The following is a 21,119-nucleotide window of genomic DNA, read 5'->3' on the forward strand; positions in this document are numbered from 1 at the left end:
TCTTTCAAATATCAGATACCATATGGAATATAAGCAGCATGTTTTTGAAGTGACACCACATTAGTTCAGTTTTACACACAGTAGCAGAAATATAAAATGCCATATTCTCCAATCTTCAGAGTCAATAAATATCCAGAGTATCATCTGTGCCAGATCTATGCATACCATGCTCTCAGTTTTTCTCCATTTCTTTTCTCAGAGCTTTCCCCATTTTGTGTAATCGATCATGCTCCAAAAGCAACAGGAAATGTAGTCTACAAGTAGGTTAACATATGGTTCAGAGCTCAATTCCTTGTTAACACAGATGAAGGATCTGTAGAAATACACTAATTCCATGAGTTTATAGATAAAAATCTCTAGCTACACTCCTCTCCAGCATATCTGAATATTACACTTTGAGGTGGCCTCTTTACAGCTCCTGCCCATATATTAACAATTGAAAACACTATTATTTGTTAGCAAATGAAATTATGCAAAAACTGAATTAATACTGCTATTTTAACTATAAGAATAAGACAAAGCACATTTTCCTAGTGCTGTTTTAAGTATTTCTTTGTGCTCTTAGGAGGACTTCCTACCTGGCCTTTTAACTATATCTTACTTTAGATGATTACATTAAAGAGGCTACTTAAATATTTTTGTAATAGGGACAACATTTTAATGGAAAGTTTGTTTAATAACCCAATTTCCTTTCCAGGCTGTAAGATACTCATAGGACCCAGTTACATTACAGTATAATATCACAAACTTTTCCAGTTATTTAACAATGAAAGGCGGATGCTAAATGAGCTAAGAGTACATGAGAACCAGGATTTTGTCTATAAAACGCCTGATGCCTCTAGACAATCATTCAGCTAACTTATTTCCTTAGAGTGAACACCAATCAATGACTATATTATCTGCAAGCTACAAAAAGAAGTGCTGAAGTGGCAATCTGCAGATAAAGTATTCTTACCGATAATGGGGCATTTCTTCTTTTATTTTATTTTTGAATTGGAAGTACTTATCTGAAATCATTGTTTTCTGAGGGAAAATCGACAGTGAGCCTAGCTGAGGCTTCTAAAAGTAGGAGTGGCTATGCTCAGTCCATGGAAATTTTATGATCAAAACTTGGACGTAAAAATCAAGGGAAGGCCTTAATACAGAAAGGAAGTGCATTACTCTCTCATTAGTGCTCCATCTAGTGGGATAATCCTGGATTAACTCCACTGTTTCAACAGCATGGAGGGAAAAATTTCCTGTGCATGTAGCTACATTAAGATCATTGCTAATCTAAATGACATAACAAGTCTAGAATGATGAGGTAAACATTCCCATATGAAGTTAGAAAAAAAGGCATATCTGAATGCTTTCTCTTAACAACTTTAATTTATAAACATGAGGCTGGATATCTCCAGGCATCTATTAATATCAATTTATGTAAATATGCCAGTCCTGAAGGCTATATTGTTGTCCTAGCTGGGACAGAGTTGATTTTCTTCAGTGTTTTATATGATTCTGTGTTTTGGATTCAGGAGAAAAAACAATGACAAGGGGGTTGCCACTACCTGGGGGACTGCCTGGGCATCAGCGGGTGGATGGTGACCAATTCTATTGTACATCACTTAAATTATATATATATATAATTTCTTCCTTTTCTGCTTTGATAAATCTCAACCTATGCGTTCTACTTTTTCTTTTTCCAGTTTTCTTCCTATGCCACTAGGTGAAGAAGGTGGTGCTGAGCTGCCTGCTGGATTATATCACAAAAGTCCTCTCTCATTTGAGCATGCTTTGAAAAAATACTGAAAACAATCTATGTAATGGTTAATCTTTCAAGTTTTTACTACACTGCATTGTGCTTGCTTTTTCTTGGACTTTTCCACTAGTGGTCTTTGGTTACAATGTTACGAGAGTTTCCCCTGCTTCAGTTATTTTCAAATTGTAGCAATGATCAAGATCAGCTCAATGGGAGGAGGAGGACAAGCACGCTTCCCAACTTCCTTGGTCCAGGCTTGGTGTTGCAGAGGAGACAGCATTCCCAGCCACCTGTACCACAGGGTTTGCTCTGCATTATTTAATTTAATCTCACAAGTTAAGCATCCCAATCTGCAGGGCACTAGGGAACATATGATCCTGTGATTCTTCTCTTTGAAAAACGGAGCAGGATCCAGGAGCATTCTCAGCTGCTGTGAAGGAGGCCTTAAAGGATCATCTGTCCCATGCTCTCAAGTAAGTGGGTCAGGAGAGACAGAGTTCTCCCATGTCTGGTGCCTAGCTCTGCCTTCCTTTGCCTCAGTGATTTTTAGGTGTAGAATCACAGAATCATTAAGATTGGAAAAAAAAAAAAACCCAAACAAACAACAAAAAAAAAGCCACTAAGATAATGTTATCCAACCTTCAACCCATCACCATCATACCCACTGAATTATGTCCCTAAATGCCACATCTACCTTCTTCTTGAACACCTCCAGGGACAGCCACTCCACCACCTCCCTAGACAGTCTGTTCTAATACCTCACCACTCTTTAAAAGAAGAAATGTTTCCTAATTTCCAACCTGAACATCCTCTGGTGCAACTTAAGGCCACCACCTCTCATCCTACTGATGTTACCTTCAAGAAGCAACTGACTCCCACCTCACCGTAGCCTTTTTTCAGGTAGTTGTAGGGAATGATAAGGTCTGAAACTCCTCCGCCCAAAACTTTCAGTTCTCTCAACCACTCCTCATCCAACTTTTGTTCCAGAGCCTTCACCAGACTTCTTTAAAAATATTTATAATCATCCATTCCTTCAACTTACTTAATTTCCACTTCCATTTAGAGATGATGACCAAAACAGAAGGTCACCCAGGACATCGATATAATGGCACTGTAAAATAAGGAAACTGTAGTTTCCTTATTGACATTTTCCCCTAACTTCTGATGCTGCAGCATTGTTTCCTGATATTATATTCTTATGCCTCTTGTGTTTTCTGTTTTTTTTTTTCTCTCTGCTAATTTATGACTATGGAGGCATTAAATTCAAGGTTCTTCCAGGTAACTAGCAATAAAACAAGAGGTAATGTATTTAAGTTGTGCCAGAGGAGGCTTGCTCAGGTCAGATATTAGGAAATCTTTCTTCTCAGGAGGAAAGATGAAGCATTGGCACTGGGAGCTGGTGGAATCACCGCCCCTGGAGCTGTTTAAGAGTGGATGTGGCACCGAGTGAAGTGGTTTAGTGGTACGGCGGTGGTGAGCTGATGGTTGGACCTGATGATCTCAGTCCTCTTTCCAACTATAACCCCTGAGACCTCGCTCCCCACTAGAGGCCGCAGTGCCCCCTTCCCGCGTCTCTGGGCCCGCAGCCCTCCTTCGTCCGACCCGGCCCGGCCCCGCGGCCGCTCCTCCCACGCCTCCGCCGTCACGGCGTGGCCCCCGCCCCATGACAGTACGGGGCGGTGCCGGGCGGCCAGGCCCGGGCCCTCCCTCGGGAAGCCGGCCTCCCTGTCACCACCGCCGCCGCGCCCGGTGCGAGCTGGCACGCCGGGACCGGGTAAGGACAGCGGGAGCGGGTCGGGCCGGCCGCCTCCTTCCCGCTCGCACTCGATCGGGCGGCGCGTCGGCGGCGGAGTGGGGCCTCGGTGCTCGCGGCCGCCGCCGCCTCGGCCTGGGGCGGTACCCGGGGAGCCGCGGTAGGGTTGAGGCTGTCCGGCACCGGGGAGGCAGGGCAGGGCGCGGCCGGTCGCGCTTCTCTCGCCGTGGCATCCCCCTGGTTTTCTGCGATGAGAGGACTTGGGGCCTCGAGCCGGTGTTCTGTGGAGACTTACATGCTGTGTATCGGAGTGCTCGTGGTGTTGGAGGTGTGACAGGAGCCAAGCGTGCTGCACGAAGGGAGGCTGCAAATCGCCTGTGCAAACAGAGCCTGGGGCCCGGCGCTATCGCTGCAGTTCCCATCGAGTGACTTACTGCTGCCGCTGCCTGAGAAGTGGGTGCTCGGTGAAGCTGTGAAGGGTTTCGCTCTGTCAGGCCCGAAATGCGAACCACTGCATCTTCATAAAAGCCTAACGCCGAAATCAGGGGGTGCTTAATGCTACAGCTGATGTGCCTGCGTATCCTGACCTTTCCCTGATGAGCAAGCAAAGCAGAAGCTGGGAACAGGATAGCAGGGCGATTTCTGTGCAGGAGTTGCCCTGCAGGCCTCTTGCTGCGAGCTCAGGAATTCATGTGAATGCTGTTAATAGAAAAGAGGAACATAAAAAGTTGAAATCTTGTAAAATGAGAGGAAGGTGGTGCTGGATGCTCTGTTCAGCTGTTGTATTTCTGTTCCTCTTGTAAAGGCATCTCTGTAGCCCTGTTCAAAAGTACTGAGTAACACTTCTCTTGATGGCTTACACCAAAGAGAAGCTCTGGCAAAATTAAGTGCAGGACTTGGATTTAGTCATTGCCATATTCTGGTGGTTCAGTTCCCAGTGTTTGTCTTCTATTTCCTCCTCGGAAGTGTGATTCTCTTTGTGAAGGCATTTCCCTGAGAACGTGTGTTGTCAGGCTTGCAAAAGGCACATTCTTCTGTTGCTTAACGTAATTATCAGTGAGGATGAATTGGATAGTGATAAGTACATTCCTTTTTAGCCATGTATGCTGAGACAGCATGGGTTGTCCTTTAGGCCTAATTGCATTTCAGGTTTCTATAGTGAGCACTTCTAATGCTTAACTGCAACTGTATTGTTTAAGTTACATCTTTATTGAGAAATCTTTTCTAGGGAAGTGATGCTGATGAGTTGCACAGTCTTAACAAATCTTATTTCTTTAAAAAAAAAAATCTTGTAGTCACTGCATGAAGTAAGTTTGGTTTTGATGCACTTCAGCACAACCGATGAGGCAAGGCCAAGGTGACTGGACAGAGTGGAATAGAATATTACCTTTTTATTTCTTTTGTCTTAGTGTTCGTGCATTAGAGCAAATAAAGTTTATTTTAAAACTTTGCTTGCTTTCCTATTCCCACTTTGGATTTAGGCTTACTTCTACCTGAAGCAAGATGATAAAGAAAAATAAAATCTGGATAGTTTAGCTTTTATTTCTTTGAATCAGGCAGGGAGAAAATCATGTTGCTGTTCTGTTAGCATGTTTATTATGCCCCATAGTTGTTTTTGTGCTATAGAAGCTCACAGAATGCCTATGTGGATCAGGGTTCCAGCCTATCCAGAGCTGTTAAAGCACAGTAGTGGAAATTATGGTGTCTTTCTTAAAAATACTTTGACCATAAGTATTAGCAGGGGAGGGGGGAGAATGGTATACCCAAACAAAACTTTCCTCCCTCATCCCCATTGGATAGAACAGTGACAGATGTAATTCTCGCCTGTACTCTCAGTTGTGAAAATGCCTCTGGTGTTGTAGCAGAGAAGTAGTTACCATATAGTATGCAGTCTGACCCTTATTCCAGGAGCTTTGATTTCTTAAAGTTTAGTTTTACTTGCTGCTGAGGTTAGCAACAGCTGATCTCTAATGATGATCTATTTGGGGCTGCCTTAGAATGGGAGCTGGAGCTGCTCTGTAAAAGCACTGTTTCACCTTGTCTCATCTCAGAAGCTGGTGAAGGAAACCTATTCAGATGAGGTGCACAGTGCAATGTCAACTTGCAGAAATCTTACTAATCGTTGTGATACAAATCTTCAGTAGTTAGTATTGTGGCTGGCTGCTGCTTTTTGAGAGGAATGGCAGTAGAATCTAATACTTATATCACACATCATCATTTTTGATTGTGTTTTCACCCTATTTGAAGGAGACATATATTTGGCAGAGATTAGTATACAAAGGAATTGCTTTGGAGAAGCTTTGTTGGTTTTTGTTTGTTTGTTTGTTTCTTAAAGTGTATTCAAGACCTGTCTCTGGATATTTAAAGGCGCAAAATTCTAATTCCAATCAGGCTTAAATTTTCAAGCATTTCTATGGAATGTAACATATCATTTTTCTTACCAAAAGCTAAGGATTCATGTAAACATTTCTAGTTCGTGATTCTTAAGCATTCCTTAAATAATGAAATAATTGCTTAAGTGTTCTTTGTCTTGATGTTGTGTATGGTCAGTTTTTATAGGACAAGAAAGAAATCATAGAATATCTAAATGAGAAAATACCAAATGGATTAGATGCTTGTTAACTGACAAGAGCCTGAAGTGTAGTTAGGTGATGGCTGCTGAGATCTGGCCTGTGCTGTGCTTGTTGCATCTCATAATTTTGTTTTAAGGCTGACACCAGAGAGCTGGTTGGTTGTAGAGTTCCATGTCCTTGTCTGGTCAGCAGAAACTGGCCTCTGCAGTCAGCAGCAACCTTACTGAAAACAGACAAGGGAAAAGCAGATTGTTTCTACTCCTGATGAAGGCTTTTTAAGAAACCAAGTTGATGCCAAGGATCTTTATTTACTTGGAATATCAGAGTGACTGTGAGGAACAGGAGCTCATTAATGTACAAGTTAGGAAAAGTACATATTAATCTCTTGAATTCTTTAGGCTTTGTGTATGTACAGAGAGGTCTTGCTTTGTTCAGTGTTGTGTTCTAAAATTGTTTTTCTTTTGTTGTTGTTTTGTTTTTTCCTGTCAATAGACTCAGTTTCTTGGTGGACATTTTTCAGTAGTTTGAAAAACTGAGTTTCCCCTAGGTGTGCTCTCACTCTGAAGCAGTGTTGGCAAACAGAAGATGAGAGGTAAAATTAAAAGTTTGCACCAGGCTGAAAGTTTCAGAAGGATGGAGTGCTACCACAAATGCAGATCTGTTGCAGTTTGAATGCAAAGCGTACTTCCTCAAACTGCAGTGTATCATTAGTTCCCATTTAAAAAGTCATGCAGGCAGTAGTATCTAAGTGTTGCATGATGGAGAAGTTAAATACTGTGGAACTGAAAAGGGATAATTTCTATGGAAATGCAGGGTCTTGAATGCTTCTGAGGCCTTTGTCTGGAAGGAAATGCTTAGTGCATGTCTGTTTTGTTCCCCAGTGGTTGAAATCCTGACCTTGCTCTTAGCAGAACTCCCCTTGGCTTCCCAAGGTGCAGCTGTCTGGGTTTTCAGAGGGCAAGTGGCTCCAGGCTGACAAGTGAAGGGTGTACAAGTGCAGCTGGAGTGCTCATTCTGTTTGGACACCAGAGTTGCTTAAACTAGAATGCGGAAGAAGCTCACACTTCCTGTTTTGTTTTTTTTTTAGTGTCTTTTTGTTGGAGTGGGTGGGTTGTTTTTTTTTTAATTTTAGATAAAAAAAGAATTTCTTTGAGCTGCACTGTGATTGGGAACTGATGACAACTGATGGCTGACTGCTTACTCCTCTTTGCAGTCTGTTTCCCAGACTAGTCAGAGAGCAGGAACTTACCCTCCACCAATTTGTGTTATCAATGTGCTCTGGAATATCATAGCCAATGCAAGAGTTTGTATGGGATAAGGCAGCTATGGTTTATACTGCTGTGCTACAACTTGACTGTGTATACTCATTAAAAGAAATGTGCTGTTCCTTGCCCAAACCACACCCCTTCCTTTTCATTTCACTATAATTCTTTAAATAACTGAGTTTCCCAAAGAAACAACTTCAGAAATTGAAAAAATGTTAGCATTTAAACTATATTCATAGCTGCACTCTTAGAAAGATTTTTTTGGTACCTGCTGTTGTATGTCTAAAGTGGAAGCTATTTCACAATGTCTAGAAGCAGGAAACTTTTCAAATAAAAAGTTAAATTTAGGAAATATTAATTAATTGCACCAGCTTTTATTGTTTTGGGGTGTTCTTAGAATGGGGACTAATTGATTTCTGCAGCAGTGGTGACTGTTAGGCCTTCGGTTATGAGCACATCCTAGACTCAGCACTCTGAAGTGTAGTGTAATTTCAGCTGTAATTACTCTTCTCTTGGCTTCTCTTGGTGGAGTGAGGTTTACTCATTAGAGAAGACCACGTGTGCTAGAATATATCATGTGAACTTTGCAATTGTATCATCTGAACATCTTGTCATTATCCATTACGTTTGGCTGCCCAGCTATGTAGCTAGAAAGTTGAAAAGCTCAAAGTTTTGTGTGTTATGTAACCCATACATTTGAAGCAGCTTCCTCTTTGAAGTGCTGTGTAACTTGTTTAAAGATACCTGAAGTCAGTTGTGGAAAGTTCCAGGACAAAAAAAAAAAAAAAGTCAACTGCTTTGCTTTTGTCGGCACTTAAATGCCTGAAAAATGTGTTATGTGCAGCTGTCAGTGAATACAAACGAGAGGTGAGAAAACAGCCGTGAAGGACTGTTTCAGTTCTGCAACCTTTTGCCTGAGATGATTGGTCTCTTGCCAGCTCTTCTACTCAGCAACTGCATTTTAATGTTTAACTTCTAACATTAAAAATAATATGTAACTAAAAAGTACTTTTAGCCAGTACTGCATTCCAGTTAGCATGCTACTGATGTGTTTAGAAATAACATCTGAAAGGAAAAAGCAATGTCAACAGTTTTGAGTATTCTTCTTTTATTTGGACTGAACTCTGCATTTTATGTGAAGTATTTCCCACTAAAATGATATACTTTCTTTTGGCAACATACTAAGCTGTAGAATCATTAACTCGCTGCAAATTTTACATTGAAAATACCAGTTCAGTGCAATATTGCCTAGAGTTTCCAAAGAGATCAAGGATTGTTGTGCTGACCTTGGTGTCGACAAGTGGGATTTAAGCTGTCTGACTTGTGACCCAAAATAACTTGAATCTGCATGTGCAACAGATTAAGATAGGAAGTATATTGCAGGGAGCAGTGATTGTGAAGCAAGTGGAGTAGAAGAACACAAATACATGTCTTCTTATCTGCCATCAGATTGTTTATTACTGGGGGATGCTTCAAGGCCTGGAACCTCCTAATTGGATTTGGGACCCTGGTGAGGCAGCCTTCCCAAAGTCATGGAGAGTTTTGGCTTTGTGGTAGCAGCCTAGTTTAGGTGATGTACCACACACGGTAGCATCTGTGGGCCAAACTTCTGTCCCAGACTTCTGTAGTTGTAGCCTTGATGGAGATTTGGGGTAGAATGTTTTGTGGCTCTGACCATTACAGTCTCACTTCAGAACATATGCATTGCCAGTTTTCATTTGCACATGTATCCATAGCTATGTCATGTTAATTTGGATATCTTTGGACTTGGACTGGAAGTTGCTCTTTGATGGTGGAAGGCAAACTGGGACATTTCCAATAGTTACTGTATACTGTATGATTGTATGTGTGTTCCTTCAGAGCAAATATATTTGTGAGCATATTTGTATTACTGAATTTTGGCAGTTTTGGCCTTTTAAAATAAGATATTCTAGGTGCAAAATTAAAAAAAAAAAGAACGTCTGCAAATGCATTTGTATAGCCAAGTTGTAGAGAAATTAATATATATTGAGAAACATAGTATAAAATAGCAATTCATACAATTCAGAATTTAGTTGAATCTGTCTGCAGTTGAAAATCATTGGTGTTTGCCTCATTCATTCTGATGCCTTAAGATGAGAAAGTGTCACTGTTCTTCCCAGCAGTTTAATGTGGTGGGTTCTATCACTGATACAGGTGATACATGGTGTTGAAATAACCATACAATTGGTTGTGGGTATAATTCATTAGAGGATTTGGCAGTCACGGAATAAATGTTCAATACTTTCTGTAAAGGCAATGAATGAGTGTATTCTTGTTTTTTTTTTATTTATTTATTATTTATTTTTTTGCTTATGCTGAGGAAAGTATGTTAGAACTTTGACTAAGGTAGTAGTTTCTGTGGCATAGCTGCTGTAGTGTAATTGCAGATTATAAGCTATGTTTATTAATAAACCTAATTGTGAGTTACTGTATTGTCACATTCCTTTTTAATGCTTTCTTAATACCTGAACGCTTCTTAAGAAAGTGTTCTCCAAAATTCAGAGTTTGAAATACTCTGTTTAAGAAGAGTAGAATCTTTTCTTGTATACTTTATGATGAAGACTTCTGTAAACCAATGACCAGGCATAATTCTATTTTCTTTTTGGGGTGTTAGGTGTCCTTAATAGGTGGATACCATTCCCATCGTGGATGACTTTGACAGCAAATTTTCCCAGCCATGTCATACGGTGCCGGCTTGGTGGATCCTAATCAACTAGCCCAGCGCATAACTTCTAACATCCAGAAGATCACACAATGCTGTAAGTTGAATTTACGCATGTTAATATGAAACTTCAGTGTCTGTGCTCTGTGTTCCTGGGTTAATTTCTCAGATTCATTCATGGGAATTCGCTCTTTGACCTCACCTGCCCATGTCACAGGTTTGTGGCATACCACACAGCAGATCGGGTCCTTCAAATGTGTGTTTAATGTGATGTGTCCCAGAGTGTTGCAGTATTGTGCAGTATTCACAGAATGAATGAATAATTAGTAACACAGCCACTGGTAATAAGCCAGTTTTGTCCGAAGTCAGTTATGTGGCACCTTAAGATTGTGTGTCAGGGTGTTTGCTGAGCAGGGGTTGCACCAAATATTTGCTAGAGCTTTCATTGCTTATCAGAGTAGAAGCTGTGGCCATATAGCTTGCCCTTGGAAATATATATTAGATATGTAAATACGATCGTGCATGTATTAATATACCCATGCTTAGATTTATCCCACCTAATATTTTAGCCACCTAACTGAGATGTTCAAGGTAGAGGTAAGATTGGGCAGCTAGGCTTCTCAGTCATTTTCCCTTCTATCCATTTTCCATTATATTTTTCATGGGTTTATTTCATATGAACAGCAAATATAATTTGGTTTCTCAAATTGTGCAAAAAATCCTTTTCATCATAAGGGGGCTGGCAATCAAAAGCCAGGCTGACAGCCTGTGACAGACACCGAGAAGTAAAACAGAAGTCTCTGTTGTTAGGTGAAAGCATGAAGTGAGTCAGTAGTTGAAACCAGAGTATTGTGAACACAGTCACTGAGCATAATTAACTGTCTTGTGCTATATTCAGTAAGTCTGTAGTCTCGTCCTGCCTCTTCCATCTCCTTTCTTGATTCTACTGTGTTTCCTTTCCTTTCTCCTTGGAACAAATAAGACTTCCTAAAAGAAAGCTGTCAAGGCTTAGTTAGAGGGAAACATGCCACACTGTTACCTGCAATTCAGCCCTCCTTTCTGACATTTAGATGGCTAAGTCCGAGCAATAGAGAGAAGCTTCTGGTTCAAAAACCAGGAGATCAAGCTTCAGAAAGTCCAGCCAAGTGGTTTTTTAGGAACCATTAGGTACACAGCTGGATTAAATCCCTCACTGACCTCTAGATCCTACAGAATTTTAACCACTCCATTACTGTTGTAGTCTGTTCTCCTCTGGTAGATTTTATGAGGATCTAGGTTCTGTGAGTATGCTAAGCATGTTTCCTGGATAGGCCTCTCTAAGTGCTTAGCCACTTTCTAGCTATTTTGTTCCCATGCATAGGAGCTGTTTGTCTTCTTGTTGGAAAGTTACAAACCATGGGAACTTCCAGGTCAGATTTATTATGTGCATTTATGATCTTGTTTAGGAAGGGAAGGGGAGAGAAACTGGAATCTTGACCCTGAATCCATATTCTTGCTTCCAAGCTGTTGACCTGATCTTGCACTTCTATACAGAAGTTTGTAGTATTTGTGAGATGAGATGTAACAGTATGTTTGAATTACCAAATTTATCCCAGTGCCTGAAATTGTGGAGATTCTCTGGTTTTCAGAATGAGGTTAGTTGAATGAGAGAGAATTTAGTTTCAGATTACTGATACAAGAAGTCTCTCAAAACTGATTCATACTTCTGTTAACAGGCGAGCTGAATAGTTCTACACAGATATAGATGAGGTACAGATTGGCTGAAGAGAAGCTATTCTTTCCAGCTAGAAGCTGTCCCTTTAACTTGTGGAAGAATACAGATCAACTTCCTGAATTAGGCAGTTCTCTAAAGGTTTTGTGATACAGAAGTTTCATAGGGAACAACATTGTTTGGAATTGTCATATTTACTTTTGTACTTTTCAACTTTAAAGTTGAATTATTTAGCCAAAAGTGGTAAATTTGATTTGGTTCTTTATGAACTGGTTTTAAACGCCAAATGTACACGGTGTAAAAAGCATATATTAAATATCAAGCATTTCATGATGCCACCTAGACAATGCTGCTATTATGTTAATACTGATGATCCTTCTTTCCTTGTCCTTTAATCCACTGTTACTGGTTAAAAAAGTTCTACGCTGGTTAAGCAGACCAATAATGAAATCATTTGTGGGTAGTATTGTTTTTGGTTTGAGCTGCTATGTGTTAATAGAAAGCACCATTTATATTGGGTAACAGCTGGGATGGCACAGTACTCTCTTTAAGTTTAAAGAACAGATTGTATCGATCTGTTGATCCAGTCATGCAGCTGTGAAAGCACTTTAAGAGCTGTAGATCTGTTCTGCCTTCAATGAACCCGTGGTAAACTAGAACAGTCAGTGCTGTCTGTAATAGGCTGGTGGAGTTTTGAGGGAAGAGAGTGTTGGTAGGTCATTTTTAGGTCCCAAAAGGTGCAAGATCTCTTGGAAATTTAAGCCAGAAACGCACCTTAGATGTGTTTGGGATCCTAAATTCTAGGCTGTTCTGTGGGGAATAAAAATAAATATTCAGCTATTCTTTAGAAACAAGTATGCTTGCTCTATTTTGCATTTCCAACACTTGTATAGAAACAAGCAATGTTAATAATATTTGGGGAGTGGAGTGTACTTTCCCTGGCCTGAAGAGAAGCAAACTCATATTTTGTCTATTGATGTTTCCTATGAGCTCTGATTTGGGAGTTACACTGGATCATTTCTCTGAGCCTTTTGTTAAAACTGTAACACTGAGCTTCTTTCTGTGACTGCAAAAATCAAAGCTCTTCATGGTGTCCAGTGCTGAGTAGCAGTCTTCAGGTGGAAAAGGCAGAATTCGGCTCTTAGACCCTATTCCTTGTGTTGTCAGAGTTCCCGTGACTGTTTCATTGAGCAGTGGTACAAAACCCTGAGGGGTGTGAACCATATGTGCCTAAATGAGCTGTAGTGTTCTGTGTTGAGCATTAGTGTAGTCAGCTGTGTTGGGCATGCTCACATGCCTGCAAGCCGTGTCCTGTTGTTTTGGTCTTGAATCTGTGTTATCTGGGGAGAGAAACAGAACTGTGAACAGCTAGGGAAATCTCAGATGTAAATAGGAAGAGCAAACAAGCCTGTAGCGCACTTTGGCACTGCTTAGGTAGCTGCTAAATTTCTGTGTTACTAGAGCATGATTTATGGTTAAGATTTGAAAGTCGTTCTGTCTGGAGTCTGGTCCTAAGTGACTATAATTTTCACTCCAGGCCTGTCTTTTATCTGATTAGAAAATTATATTACACACCTTGTGTGGGATAAATTTACAGATGGTTGAGCCTTTGCCCTTAACTTTCTAAATATAAAGAACAGTAGCATGGAGAACAGTATATAAAAGAATGACGTGGTGTATAGAGCTCCAACATGTCAGGATTTTGCAGATGGAGAATCTGTTATCAAGTTATTTCAATCAGTATTTGTTAAAGGAGCGGTAGTCCCACTTGGTTTCATAGGTCACACACTCACTTAAGTGGAAGCATAATGACAGCTGCTATAACTTGTTACACCCCGAAGGAAGGCATTACTCTCAAATACTTCCAGTTGGTCACTTATTTACTGCATCTAGATAGACAACTAAAGAGAACAATAATGCACAGCATCCAGATGAGCTAACAAGAAATAGTTCTTAATGGCAAACAAAGTCCTATTTCCTTAGAAGTTTTTTTTTTTTTTCCAGGCACATTCTTTTACCATGCTAGGGAATGCAAAGTAAGATGAGAGCATTCAGTCCCTATTGTGATTTTTTTATTATTATTTTTATTTTTCTTTAAGGAATTGTGCAAGAGGAAATCCAGAAAATTGAAAAAAAAAATGAGTAAAATAAGTAAAACAAAAAGCATAATTTAAAAGCTTTAGAATATGTTAATTTCAGACTTCCTGCAAGTGTAAAGGTGAGGGCAAAAATTTATTTGAAATCTGTCAAGTTTCTGTATTTTAAAGAATTAATAATTTTAAAGAATTAACAGTGTGCCAAGATGAGGGAAAATGGTTTGTTTGAGAAGTTGAATCCTAAAGAGAGCAGAATGGAAGTTGTGTTCATTCAGAAGGAATATTTCACAGCTGTAAGAATAGGAAATAAGTGGTTAGGATAATAGGGGACCCTTCTACTCAGCTGGAAAGTTTTGACTTTTGAATCTGTGACAGGAACTCTGCAAGTTGAGGTAGTTCACCTGTGTTTCAAGTCTTTCTCCCGTGTGTGGGTCATTGCCTTTTTTCCACTTTGCTCCATTTTGTTTGTTTGTTTGTTTTCTCACTGAGCTACCAAAGCCTGTGTAATCCCCTAAGAAGAGAGCAAGCTACGCAGATAATTACTGCATCTCCACTGACATCTGAAGCCTGGATTTAGGAGCCATTGGTTGAAAAGCAGTACAGCAACATATGCTGCATTATGATAGAGAACACCAAACAAAGCCTGACGTTGATAAATGCATGCCCAGTTTTAGTGTTCTAGGGGTTTTCTGCTTTACAGACTGTAATCATACAGTTACAGAACCCACAGTGACTCATCTGAGGCATTTGTATTCCTTCACTGTCCCTCTCTCCTTCCCCAGTTCCACCAGTTTATAAAGGTCATGGCAAGCTTTTGCCCAGTTATGACTGCAAAGTCAGTAACAATGTCATAATTTACCCTTGCTCAGTTCTGAAGAGGTCAGTGAATAGGGTATTTCACTTGTTTGTGCAAAGTGAAAATCGGCCTTGCTGGAGAAGCATGTGCTCTGCATGCTAGAAGATTATTTTAAAAATATGTAAGAATAATTCCATAACCAAAATCTGCCTGTGGCTGGGGAGAGTCTGTCTGGCTTTAAGAGAGTCTTTCTCATGAGGATCACGGCTTCCTGTCAAATCCTTATTTTCTGTTTGGTAAGGTAGCACAAACATCTATTCACATTGAGTGCTTTCCCTGAAGGTCAACTTCAACCAGCAGCCATCACTTCTGTGATACCTCTATCATGTGATACCTCTCCTGCGACTGCAAGTTTGTCCAATTTCTGTTGAATCACAAGCATTCTATAAGCCAGTATTTTCACTGAATGTTGTTAAAATCAGAGCTGAATTACATCCATCATATGATATTTCCTTTCAGTTTTTGTAACTGTAGAAAATCATGAACACAAATTGAGCCCTGAGGGATACTAGGGTTCTGATAAGTGCCTTTTATGGTCTGAAACATTCATGAGAAAATATGTCTGCTGCCATGCTTATCTCTCTAACATATTCATATGATTATTCTTTAGAAGAATAGAAATTGCCAATTAAAGATGGTAGAATGGTAAATAAAATCACTGAGGTGTTAAAGTCACACCCTACATGAAAACAGAATCTGTTTTGTTTCAGTTTCAAGTGTGGTTTTGTACAGGTGTGGTTTTAAAGAAAGTAGAGCTTGTTGAGGCTGTAACAATGGCATTGTTAGAAAAATTCCAGTTAGCTGCAGTTAATCAGAACTGAACTTTTTTGGAACGTACTCATTGGAACAGAATTTTTTTATCGCTATTGCCGTCATCAGGAAGATTTCTTTGGTCTGGAATCTTGAATTTAATACTTAACTGATTTCAGTAAAACCAGGAAAATGCTGATTGCTGAGGGGGTCTAAGCAGCTGTTTGTTGTTTTTTTTTATTGTTGTTTCATTTTATGGTCTTTTCCAAGACATTGTGCCTTAGGTGGATGACACTGGACAAGAGGAACTGGAATTTATTTAGGCTGGTATCAAAACAGAGTGAAAAAATGAATCTTCCATCCACTCCCTAGAGCTCTGCTTATGCTAATATGTGCAGAAAAGGCAGAATTTTCCTTGTCCTGTACTGTTTTGCTCTGCTGTGGCTGAGTAGTCTGGGAAAGGTAGGTAAGAAATATCTCCAAAAACGAAGCCATTTTAGTTTGGAAGTATTGAAATAGAAATTGTAAGATTACTGTGCAATTGCAAATAACGTGATGACCAGTGGAGACATCTGCAATTTTGCCTGAGCAGCTGTTTCTTTTGGTGATGGAGCATACATATGGTTTCATCTAGACAAGATAATTTTTGCATAACAACCTGCATTCCCAGCAGAGATGGGATCTGGGCAGAGTTCTGCCTGAATCACTGAACAGCTTGGGTTGGAAGGGACTTTAAAGTTCATCTAATCCCTGTCTCATCTCATGGTGGAAAAATATTTTCCTTGTATTTAGCCTAAATCTACCTTCTTTCATTTTAAATATTCTTCCCCTCGTCCTGACTCTACAGCCCCTGGTAAAAAGTTTTTCTTATGAGTTCCCTTTATATACTGACAGTCTGCGGTGAGGTCTCCCTGGACACTTCTCCTTTTCTGGTTGAACAAACTCAACTCTCTCAGCTTTTCTTTGTAGCTCCAGCTCTCTGATTATCTCCATGGTCCTCCTCTGGACCTGCTCCAACAGTTCCATGTCTTTCTTCTACAGGAATCATCACTCTCTTTCCTGCGTCTAGAGTTAATTTTCAGAATCTCTCTAAGGTAGTTAAAATACCTCATTCATTTGCTGGATCACCCTCCTTGTATTCAGGAAAAGAAGATAATACATGGCAATTTGATTTATCCAGAGAGCCCTCTATCACATTTTTAAAGTATGCTGCTCTCCTGTAAAAACTTCAAATTAGCCCATGTCAGTGGTTGACAGCAAATGTGTCCCTGAATGGTAGCTACTTTCTTGTCTTGAGCAGTCAGTGATGTTGCATGTCTTCGCTTTCATGTCAGTGCCTGAGTAAGGCTTCTTGTGTTACTGGCCTCACCTCGCAATGAACAAACTTTCTTTGCTTAGGTGGGTTGGGTTTATGGTGTTAGTGCAGCTACTGCATTTTAAAGAATCACACGCTGCTTACAAAATGCAAGTTGTTCTTTGGATAAATGTTCTGACTTTGGGCTTCAGGGAGTTACCAGGGAGAATTTAGGATATGAATACAAAGTGGCTTAATGACTTCCTCTCAGCTGAGCAGTAATAATGATCAGTTATTGTGCACTTAAGATGCATTTAATGTGCTCTACATCCACATCAGAAGAACAAGCATTACTTCAGTCCCACTTGACAGCTTCTTCATAAGAACCATTAGAAATGATAGTACACCAGCATGACATGATTACAGTTGAACGGGAAAAATCAAAGGCATATCCTCAACTCCAGACATTGCTACCTATATTTCTTTCTGGTCACTTGCAGGCAAGTGACCAGAAATTCTTAAATATTAAAGCTTCTTAAATTTAGAAATTTAAGAAGCTTTAATAAAACTAAATGAGAGACAGTACAAGACTTATTTTTCCTGCTTTTTGGACCATTCAAGTCTCCCATTTTTTGTTTTATTATATAAATAGTTGAGGTACCTCCACACTGATGTATTGCACATCTTATTTTTGAATTCTCAGGAACCAAATCACTGTACTCTTAGAAAATGGCAATTGGGTACCCTCTTGGAAGATGGGTGGGGTTGCTTTTTATTAGGTTGGAATTTCTTCAGCTGGTGGTATCCTGATTTATTTACTCTGGTGAACTATTACACTTGTTAAAGCAGGGACGACACAGTGTATGGCACATCAGTGTTATATTTGTTTAAAATCTTTAATGAATGTGAACTATACTAATAGTTTTAAAGAGTACACTTGCACAGGAAACTCTTAACATGCTGATTTTATTGCCACTGTGCTACTTTGTTGTATGTAACAGCTTTTATACAACATTTGTCCAGGAATGTCACGTGCAGCATCTGTCCTTAGTCAATTTCAGTCAGAATCACAGAAGGAGAACACACCAAATTGAATTTGAATAAATTGAATATGTCTATTGTCCCCAGACAAAAACTAAATGGTCTGAACAGGTGTCATTTTTACAAATAATTCTTCTGTTCCAGTAACCTGCTCTGAAGAGACTCAGGATCTAATTGGATTATTTAGTTTGTAACTAGTTGTGCTGTTTCTTGACTCACCTGAAACTAGTAGGTGATTTCTTAATAGTTACCCAACCAATGACAGTGTGCATAAGGTCTTTGAAAAGGTGTGCTGAAAGGTAAGTGTGCTGCTGTTGTATACAGTGCTTATTTTCCAATTGAAGCTGTAGCTGAGTTGGAGCCTTGTGTGAAGCGGCCTTCTCTTTTGGAATGTACAGAGGAATACTTTGCTGGTTCTATTTATTTTGTTTGGGCTCAGAAGCTAGAATAACAGGAGGAAGTTTTTCACTCAGAGGGTGGTGATGAACTGGAACAGGTTGCCCAGAGAGGTTGTGGATGCCCCATCCCTGGAGGCACTCAAGGCAAGGCTGGATGTGGCTCTGGGCAGCCTGCTCTAGTGGCTGGAGACCCTGCTCATGGCAGAGGGCTTGAAATTTGGTGATCTTTGAGGTCCATTTCAACCCAGGCCATTCTATGCTTCTATGAATAATGACCGAAAACCAGTTACTTTAAATCTTCATTGTTAGTTTTATTTCTACTGAATTTAGATCTCTGAACCTTATGCAGTGACTGAAACCCTCTCTGCCCCTTATTCAGCAAAATGCAGTGGTGGGGTGGATGACCTCTTGCCATCACAGCTAATTGTGAGGAGCAGCTGTAGCTGCTGGTTGGAACAGTACTCCCTGTGACAAGACTCAGGTGTTGCTGTTGTGCAATACTGAGTTCACTGTACTTGCCTGTCCTGCTTGTCTTGTTGTTGACCTCCTTGTAGTTTGGTACCTCCTGTTTGTTGCTTATTGCATGGGCGTGCATGGAAAAAGCACCAGCATTTCCTGTGGAAGCACTGAACAGCAACTGTGAAATTGGGTGATGTGATTGTTCTGACTTGAACTCTAGTACCGAAGGAAATTGTTGCTCCATGGCTATAATGACATCTTGTGTGATCTGAATATAAGTGAGTTCCAGGCTGCAAGGAGGCAATAAGCAGCCCTGACTAAATATCTTTTTCCTGAAGTTCATGCTTCTGTGTTGTGGCCTCTTTTTAAGAGTAGCTGGGGCTGTGTGTTCATTTATTTCATGCTTCAGCCATAAAGCTGCAACAAGCTGAAGATGGCCATGAACAACTGCAGGTTTTAAGGTTTGGTTTTATGAATGTTAAACTGAATAACATAAAGCTGAAGGGGGATTGAAGTTGACTGATGGTAAGTTGGGAAAGCATCTCCCTTGTAGCCTGAGTTATGGGTCAGTGTTCCAAATCAAGACCATTCTCAGTTTCCCTTGTATCATGCTAAGAATGAATGTGGTGCTTGGACATCTCTCAGCCCTACCAGAGAGGATGGGTGACCTACTCCAGGTAACATGTGATCCAGTATTTCAAATATGTTTTTATATATGAAGTAAATACTGTGTACTGGAGATCTGACGTAAATGTTTCTTAAATACCCCTAGTTGGTTTTTTTTTTTTGTTTGTTTGTTTTTTTAAGGCAAATATTTCCATTGTAAATCTCTCTATTCCTCTCTCTTGTAGAGAAAATGAGGCCCTTTTGTATTAGGCAATGTTGTAGAACTTTTCTGTGCCTGTTTTTTTTTTGTTGTTGTTTTTTGGGGTTTTTTTTGCTCTTTTCTCTCAGAGCTTCCACTGCCTATAAATGGATCACCTGTTTGAGATAGTAAAAGCAAACACAGGCTGGCTCTTAACTAATTCTCTCCATAGGTATTCAGGTTAGCTCTTAATTGTTACTCTAGCTCATCCTTATCCATGTCTGACCTGTTCTTGTGCATGTGACTGCTCAGAGCACAACCAAATAGCTTTCAACAGCTGATAGTTAAGTATTACATGGTACAGATTAGGAATGCTGCAGAGAGAAATGAAAATCTTCTTACCAGTATATATATACATATACACTTATACTCTTTCTAAGGTAGAACAAGTAAGATTCTTTAGCATGTGAGATGGTAATTACTTGGAGAAAACATTTGGATAGAGTAGCTGACAAGGTGCTGCTCCTGCAGAATTGTTGTAAGCTCTGAAAGAACCCTTGGTTGTCATTATATACTAACATCTACTTTGACCTTCACTGCAGAGATGGCCTCAGCAGTTAGTGTACTTCTGAGGAATGAAAAATGTCTGTGCACACAGACAAAATAAATAGAACCAGCAAAGTGTTCGTGTGTGTGTGTGTGTGCTTCTGCAACTCTGGAGTGAAGTCCAGCAGCTACTTCTGTGTGTCCATGGAACCTGAGCTACAATGTCAGACTTTGCTCTAAATGAGCTTAAAGTCACACACAGGGTCTGTTCAGGCTATGTTGTGGGATTGGTAATGCCCAGAAGAGCAGAGAGGACCTTTGGCTGCAGAGCTACTCCTGTTTTCATGGTTGCTTGTCATTGCTACAGGGTGTGGGAAGCTGGAAGAATCAGGAAGTGAGTAAAGGAAAACCTTAAAGGATGAGGTCACCTAGGAATTATTCAAAACTGTGTTCTGATCTTTGACTTCTGATGATTATCAATGTATTTATGGCTTTGTGATTTAAGCCTATGCTTTCAGCTCTCTGGGACACTTGAGTGTCATTTCTGATGAACTGTGAGGCATCTAAGGAACAGCCAGATGCAATGATGTGCCAGTATGAGGTAAAAGGCTGGTGAAACAGGGGGACATTATAAATGCTGTGATCCACAGTGAAGTTGAGAATGTAGGAGCTTCTGTCTTATGAAAAGTATTCCCAGGTTTCCAGTTTTATTCTCCCTTATCAGTGCCAGGACTGCTCCCCCACGTGTTTCCCAGCAGGTTCTGTGGAGGGAGAGAGCAGAGATGTTTCTAACTTTCACGATGCTGAGGATGGTATTGATCATGGACTAGAGCAGTGCTCCTTCCTCCAATAGTCCTTACTTGAAATCAAATTCTGTTAAAGTCTGTGTGTGTGTGTCTGAAGGAACAAGTCCCATTACCTTCATCCAGGTGGTACTGTCTTAAAACCTATTCTAAATTCTATTTTTACCAAAACATATGTATAAGTTCACGAGTCTTAATAAATGTCTGCAGTTTAGGTTATTTTATAGTTATAGTTTGAAATCAAATATCTTAATGAGTAGAAGCTACAGTAAAGAATCTGCAATAAAAAAGATCTCTGAGCACCTAAGAAATACACTGATATATTTAAGCCTGTATACAAAATAGTAT

At 40.0% G+C, this 21,119-nt stretch overlaps 1 protein-coding gene across 1 annotated transcript in view; it reads left to right on the forward strand.

Annotated features, from left to right (window-relative positions):
* The first annotated feature begins 3,427 nt into the window (after positions 1 to 3,427).
* Positions 3,428 to 21,119, forward strand: part of STX7 (syntaxin 7) — a 32,762-nt gene continuing 15,070 nt past the window's right edge. Inside the window, exons 1-2 of the mRNA XM_065733785.1 lie at positions 3,428 to 3,512; positions 9,965 to 10,109. Coding sequence (XP_065589857.1) covers positions 10,028 to 10,109 — 82 coding nt within the window. The 5' untranslated portion in view covers positions 3,428 to 3,512; positions 9,965 to 10,027. The remainder of the gene's footprint in view (positions 3,513 to 9,964; positions 10,110 to 21,119) is intronic.

Source organism: Cyrtonyx montezumae, unplaced genomic scaffold (genome assembly GCF_038088225.1).
Source record: "Cyrtonyx montezumae isolate F1298 unplaced genomic scaffold, pur_monq_1.0 scaffold_0, whole genome shotgun sequence".
Lineage (NCBI taxonomy): Eukaryota > Metazoa > Chordata > Aves > Galliformes > Odontophoridae > Cyrtonyx > Cyrtonyx montezumae.